We start from the raw sequence: 7,677 nt of genomic DNA on the forward strand, positions 1-7,677 counted from the left end.
GTCAGCCAGAAAGACACAGAACCTGTATTTAATCTTCTTCCAGTTAGAAAAAACTATTCTGCTGTAATATTATGTCTAAAATTAGAATGAAGGAAAGAGTAGAGAATTGAATTAATTTATATGAAGGAGTAAATCTGTCATGCAACCAAGTGAGATTGACTAATTGGCTTACCATGAGTAAAAAAATAGAACAAGCAGTGATACAGAAAAGATCATAGATTATTCTACATTTTTATAGCTTAAGTTTGAGTCTTTCTTTGGTAGAAAGGACTTTAACTTCATGTAAAGACAGAATGTCAAGACTAGTTTTCTTTCTTCCAGTTCAGTGTATAGCAGGCCTTTAGCCTCTATAGTATAATTTGAACAACTGATCAAATCTCACTATCACACCTATCCCCCATGTGTCTGAAATTCCATTATTAGTAGTTCAGTCCTTTGAATCTGGTAGGATTTTTTTTTTCTTAATTCACCCTGGTCTTCGGTGGCTTAATCTGTATAATTGCTTTCGGCATTTCTGAGTTTCTCTGTAATTTCTCTTCTGTATAGAATTTTTAATGTGGTTTGAATTAGGACTTGAAATGATCAATTAAGACAGAGTGCAAACATGATTTTGAAAATTAGTTATGAAAATACAGGAAAATATCTTAAATTTTGAATAGAAAATAAGCTAACTTGCAAGATCATGATATCCACCCTTTCCCTTTCAAAGATATGAAAATATTCCATTTTTAATTATATAATCTTCAGGAAATAACCTGGACATCCTATTTTGATATATAAACCAATGATGAACAGCCATCATAGACAAGCAATTTCTCACCTAAATAATAAGAAGTTTTCATTTGGAAGCCTACATCTCTATCTCCTCAGTACAATTTAAACATTATCTGTGAGCATTCACTAAGGACCAGTCACTGTACTAGGTACATCAGAAAAAACAAGATAGGACGTGGTCTCTATCCTCAAGGGAACTCCCATCTTCTTAAGACAAAAAACACATAAATTCAAGGAGTTCTAAAGCCGGACAGATTGTGATAAACGCATCAGAAATATAAACAAAATATTAGTAATTAGTAGAGAAGTTCCAGAGAAGGCAATGGCAACCCATTCCAGTAGTCTTGCCTGGGAAATCCCATGGACAGAGGAGCCTTGTGGGCTGCAGTCCATTGCTTCGCTAAGAGTAGGGCATGACTGAGCGACTTCCCTTTCACTTTTCACTTTCATGCATTGGAGAAGGAAATGGCAACCCACTCCAGTGTTCTTGCCTAGAGAATCCCAGGGACAAAGGAGCCTAGTGAGCTGTCATCTGTGGGGTCACACAGAGTCAGACACGACTGAAGCAACTTAGCAGCAGCAGCAGAGAAGTTCAGAAATACATATCATCTTAAAATTGAGGCAACGGAAGGATCTTTTAGGAAAGGAAAAATCTAGGGACTTCTTGACGGTGCGGTGGATAGAAATCCACCTGCCAATGCAGGGAACATGGATTTAGTCCCTGGTCTGGGAAGATCCCACATGCTGGGGAGCCACTAAGTCCATGTGCCACGACTACTGAGCCTGTGCTTTAGAGCCCTCCAGCCACAATTACTGAGCCCACGTGCTGCAACTACAGAAGCCCAGGCGCCTAGAGACCATGCTCCACAACAAAAGAAGCTACTGCAATGAGAAGCCCATGTATCACAACTAGAGAGTAGCCCTCAGACTCCCCAACTAGGGAAAAACCCATGCACAGCAGCAAAGACCCAGTGCAACAAAACATTCATTAAAAGAAAACGTGATAGCTGCTGAAAAGTCTACCTCGTGCCAAAGCAAGACAGGAATAAATAATACCTGTATTTATGAAAACTCTCAGGAGAGCAGGTCTTGAAAGCACTAACAAGGGACCAACAAGGAACAGTGATGGTGTGAATAAATTGCAGTACCATAGAAGAGAAGGTTTTGGAAGATTTGTCCTTCTACAAGGGTTGGGGAGGGGTCTGCCTTGAAATGGAAATAAGTTTCACCAGCTAATGTAGGAGAGTGAAGGACATTCCAAACAGCAGAGTATCACGTATTTGAGGAATGGCTCTAAAATAAGGGCGCAAGTTTCACAAGGGTAGACAAGGACAGGGATTTCAAAGACAAGGGGATAAACAGCAGTCCATTATCATCTGCAAAAGAACACTGTGTAAGTTGGAAGACAGCTATTGACTCAAATCTGAATTTTGTTCTTCCTGGATTTTATTTTCTAATTCCTTCATTGTGCTGTAACTGAGCTGTCTCATGGTCCCTAAATTCATCTCAAGGCTGCATTTCACATTTCCTCCATACTAAGAGTCTTTGCCTCCCAAATTCGATACACAGTACACTCATTGGCACATTTCAAGTCTCTTCTCTAGTTGACAAAGGCAGAGAGACTTCTCTGTTTACGAAGATCATGTGGTTTTTCCTTGTACAATTAGGTGATTAGTCTATCTTTTCTATTATCTAACATACTCACTTTGTTGTTGTTCAGTCACTCAGTTGGTTCCAACTCCCCATGAACTGTATCCCAACCAGGCTCTTCTGTCCATGAGATTTTTTCAGTCAAGATTACTGGAGTGGGTTGCCATTTCCTCCTCCAAGAGATCTTTCCAACCCAGGGATAAAACCCGCATCTCCGTGTCTCCTGTATTGCAGGCAGATTCTTAACTGCTGAGCCACCACCAAGGAAGCTCACAACACATTCATGCCATTATTCTAAACAGCCCAGACCAGATGGCAGCATGCCCCCATAGGCCTCCACCACAGCTTGTGTTATCAGGCCAAGCTATAAGATAGCTGCCATAGACGTCTGGCTTGAAACCTGTCTCCTTTCTCCCCACAGTTCCTCAGAATGGATACTCATTGTTTCTGCCAGGTTTTCTTTTGTTATTTTAAGTGCTTCTGACTTGACCTTGATGAACAAAATACCTGCCCAGTAATCTATTCATCAGAAACCCATGGTACAAGAAGTGGCAAAGATCTTCCCTGGAATTACTATCATCTCCCTTCTACATGAGGGTTATTTTGCTCCAGGAGGCATCAGGTTACCATTTTTGGCCTCTGGTCCACCAGATAATAACACCTCTTCTTGGCAGCCAAGAAAAGCGGGCAGTACCTAGGATTAGGCAATAAATATTGGGTTGGCAAAAAAGTTTGTTTGGGTTTTTCTGTAAGATGTGATTAAAAATCCAAACAAACTTTTTGGCCAACCCCACAGTTCCCATATCCAGCACTCCAAAAACCAATGCAATTACTTGATGTTTATCCTTGCCTTTACCATAAAGTTGTTTCAAATGTACATGGTTCTACCTTAGGGCTACTTTCCCAGAAAGTCACTCTCTTGCTTGTCCATTTATTTGTTTAACAAATTTTGAGATGAGAAAAAAGACAAATAACAGAAATAAAGAAAGCATAACATCATTTAGTGGGGGAAACATACATTATCAATACATGTAATATAATGGTATCTAATATTATATCGTGTCAGGTAGCAAATTCAACAGTGGAAAAATAAGCAAGATAAACAGACACCTACAGATCTCATCTACCTGTGAGACATGATATAAAGAAATAAAGCAGCATATACATATATATATCAAGATATAAAACAACACAATATATATCAGAAATGTTTCTTAAATGCCCACTCAGTTCAGTTCAGTTCAGTTCAGTTCAGTCACTCAGTCATGTCCAACTCTTTGTGACACCATGAATTGCAGCACGCCAGGCCTCCCTGTCCATCGCCAGCTCCTGGAGTTTACCCAAACTTATGTCCATCGAGTTGATGATGCCATCCAGCCATTTCATCCTCTGTCATCCCCTTCTCCTCCTGCCCCCAATCCCTCCCAGCATCAGTCTTTGCCAGTGAGTCAACTCTTCACATGAGGTGGCTAAGTAATGGAGTTTCAGCTTTAGCATCAGTCCTTCCAAAGAACACCCAGGACTGATCTCCTTTAAAATGGACTGGTTGGATCTCCTTGCAGTCCAAGGGACTCTCAAGAGTCTTCTCCAACACCACAGTTCAAAAGCATCAATTCTTCAGCACTCAGCTTTCTTCACTGTCCAACTCTCACACCCATACATGACCACTGGAAAAACCATAGCCTTGACTAGACAAGCCTTTGTTGGCAAAGTAATGTCTCTGCTTTTGAATATGTTATCTAGGTTGGTCATAACTCTCCTTCCCAAGGAGTAAGCGTCTTTTAATTTCATGGCTACAGTCACCATCTGCAATGATTTTGGAGTCCAAAAACATAAAGTCTGACACTGTTTCCACTGCTTCCCCATCTATTTCCCATGAAGTGATGGGACCAGATGCCATGATCTTTGTTTTCTGAATGTTGAGCTTTAAGCCAACTTTTTCACTCTCCACTCTCACTTTCATCAAGAGGCTTTTTAGTTCCTCTTCACTTTTTGCCATAAGGGTGGTGTCATCTGCATATATGAGGTTATTGATATTTCTCCCAGCAATCTTAATTCCAGCTTGTGCTTCTTCCAGTCCAGCGTTTCTCATGATGTACTCTGCATAGAAATTAAATAAGCAGGGTGACAATATACAGCTTTGACGTACTCCTTTTCCTATTTGGAACCAGTCTGTTGTTCCATGTCCACTTCTAACTGTTGCTTCCTGACCTGCATACAGGTTTCTCAAGAGGCAGGTCAGGTGGTCTGGTATTCCCATCTCTTTCAGAATTTTCTACAGTTTCTTGTGATCCACACAGTCAAAGGCTTTGGCAGAGTCAGTAAAGCAGAAATAGATATTTTTCTGGAACTCTCTTGCTTTTTTGATGATCCAGCAGATGTTGGCAATTTGATCTCTGGTTCCTCTGCCTTTTCTAAAACCAGCTCGAACATGTGGAAATTCACAGTCCATGTATTGCTGAAGCCTGGCTTGGAGAATTTTGAGCATTACTTTACTCGTGTGCAATGTAAATGAGATGAGTGTAATTGTGCGGTAGTTTGAGCATTCTTTGGCATTGCGTTTCTTTAGGATTGGAATGAAAACTGACCTTTTCCAGTCCTGTGGCCACTGCTGAGTTTTCCAAATTTGCTGGCATATTGAGTGCAGCACTTTCATAGCATCACCTTCCAGGATTTGAAACAGCTCAACTGGAATTCCATCACCTCCACTAGCTTTGTTTGTAGTGATGATTTCTAAGGCCCACTTGACTTCACATTCCAGGATGTCTGGCTTTAGTTGAGTGATCACACCATTGTGATTATCTACTTCCCCAAGAAAGAAGGCTACATCCAGAAAAATGTTTTAAAATAAAGCAATCTATTGAGGAAACAATAGCTATCTTCTAGCTACCACTATGATGAATGTAGAGCTTCCCAGTAGAGATAGTGGTAAAAAAAAAAAAAGAAAGAAAGAAAAGAAAAGAAAAACCCATGCAGAAAATGTAAGAGATGCAGGTTTGATCCTTGGGTTGAGAAGATCCCCTGGAGGAGGGCATAGCAACCCACGCCAGTATTCTTGCCTGAAAAACTCCATGGACAGAGGAGCCTAGCAGGCTACAGTCCATAGGATTGCACAGAGATGGACACAACTGAAGCACCTTAGCCTGTGCACACACATGATAAATAAAATGTGTGAATAATAAAATATTGTCTGAGGTATTGAGACAAAGGTCAGTTATCTAAACTGATCGTCGGAACAAATGCCCCTGAGGCAAGAACCTGAACGAGAACAGGAAAGCCAGGAGCTCCCAGGGATCTAGGAACAGGACTCCAGGCAGCAGTAGATCTGGCAAGTCCAGAAATATCAGGGGAAATTTATAAGATGAGAAGCCACCAACACCACAGCTGTGGTTAGTTTTTCAGAGCTTCATGTTCATATATGTGGGCACAGTGGCTTAGATGCCCCAGGGCCAAGCTAAGATCGATATTCATGGCTAAATCATCTTTACCTCAAGCTAAATGCTTCTAAAAGGGTAAGTTCTTTGAATTCTGACTTCATGGCTGATTTTTCATCACATTATTCATAAATACAATAAAAAGGACTAGATAGTATGCTATCAATTTTCTCTTCATTTTATTGAGATGAAGTTGATTTACTAAGTTGTTAGTTTCGATGTACAACACAGTGATTCAGTTATACGTATATATACATACTCCTTTCCAGATTCTTTTCCCTTATAGATTATTAAAACATATTGAGTATAGTACCCTGTGCTACACAATAGGTCTTTGTTGTTCCTCTACTTTATATATAGTAGCGCATTTATGTTAATCCCCACCTCCTAATTTATCTCTCCCCCCAGAATACTATTAATTTTTATCTGTGCTTATATTACTATCCTGCTGCCTTTTAGGTGAACGTGAATGTGCCTGGGCAGAGCGGGAGGAGGCAGGCGGCAAACCAGCCTGGGAAGGCACTTGCGGGGCTGCAGCATTGCGGAGGGGCCATGACAGAATCACCCCTGAAAGTGTGCATCGTGGGCTCGGGGAACTGGGGTTCAGCTATTGCAAAAATAATTGGCAATAATGTCATGAAGCTTCAGAAGTTTGCCTCCACGGTCAAGATGTGGGTCTTTGAAGAAATGGTTAATGGGAGAAAACTGATAGACATCATAAATAACGACCATGAAAACGTAAAATATCTCCCTGGACACAAGCTGCCAGACAATGTGATTGCAGTCCCCAGCCTCAGTGAGGTTGTGTGGGACGCAGACCTGCTGGTGTTTGTGATCCCCCACCAGTTCATCAACAGCATCTGCGAGGAAATCTCTGGGAAAGTGCCCAAGGGCGCCCTGGGCATCAGCCTCATCAAGGGCATAGATGAGGGTTCCCAGGGGCTGAAGCTCATTTCTGACATCATCCGCGAGAAGATGGACATTGACGTCAGTGTGCTCATGGGCGCCAACACTGCCAATGAGGTGGCTGCCGAGAAGTTCTGTGAGACCACCATCGGCAGCAAGGTAATGGAGCACGGCCTCCTCTTCAAAGAACTTCTGCAGACTCCAAATTTTCGAATTAAGGTTGTTGCTGAGGCAGACGCTGTTGAACTTTGTGGCGCCCTGAAGAACATTGTAGCCGTGGGAGCCGGGTTCTGCGACGGCCTCCACTGCGGCGACAACACCAAAGCTGCCGTCATCCGCCTGGGGCTCATGGAAATGATCGCCTTCGCCAGGATCTTCTGCAAGGGCCGCGTGTCCAAAGCCACCTTCCTGGAGAGCTGCGGCGTGGCCGACCTGATCACTACCTGCTACGCGGGCCGGAACCGCAAGGTAGCTGAGGCCTTTGCGGCGACCGGCAAGACCATTGTAGAACTGGAGAAGGAGATGCTGAACGGGCAGAAGCTGCAAGGACCACAGACTGCCGCCGAGGTGTACGGCATCCTCAGACCGCAGGGACTGCTGGACAAGTTTCCATTGTTCACGGCGGTGTACCAGATCTGCTACGAAGGCAGGCCTGTTGAAGAGATGCTGTCTTGTCTCCAGAATCATCCTGAGTATGCATAAAGGGAATCATGCAGTATGTTAGGGAAAGTCCTGCCTTTCTGACTGCTTGTCTGGATTCAGATGGAAACCGGGATTTGGCCACAAGATGCTTGTGTGACTGTAACCCCATCACAGGTGCTGTGAATTTTTACAGGTTCATTTTTTAGCATAAATGAGTGTGTGTGTGTGTGTTCCTTCCTTGTTCTGTGGATGTTTCTATGAACCAAAATTA

The 7,677-nt window shown here is 42.5% G+C and overlaps 1 protein-coding gene across 1 annotated transcript; it reads left to right on the top strand.

Moving 5' to 3' along the window:
* The first annotated feature begins 6,410 nt into the window (after positions 1–6,410).
* LOC101103072 (glycerol-3-phosphate dehydrogenase 1-like protein) lies at positions 6,411–7,466 on the top strand. Its single transcript, XM_042253785.1, has one exon. The coding sequence runs from the start codon at positions 6,411–6,413 to the stop codon at positions 7,464–7,466; it is 1,056 nt and encodes a 351-aa protein (XP_042109719.1).
* Positions 7,467–7,677: the final 211 nt, after the last annotated feature.

This window comes from Ovis aries, chromosome 8, assembly GCF_016772045.2.
Source record: "Ovis aries strain OAR_USU_Benz2616 breed Rambouillet chromosome 8, ARS-UI_Ramb_v3.0, whole genome shotgun sequence".
Classification (NCBI taxonomy): domain Eukaryota; kingdom Metazoa; phylum Chordata; class Mammalia; order Artiodactyla; family Bovidae; genus Ovis; species Ovis aries.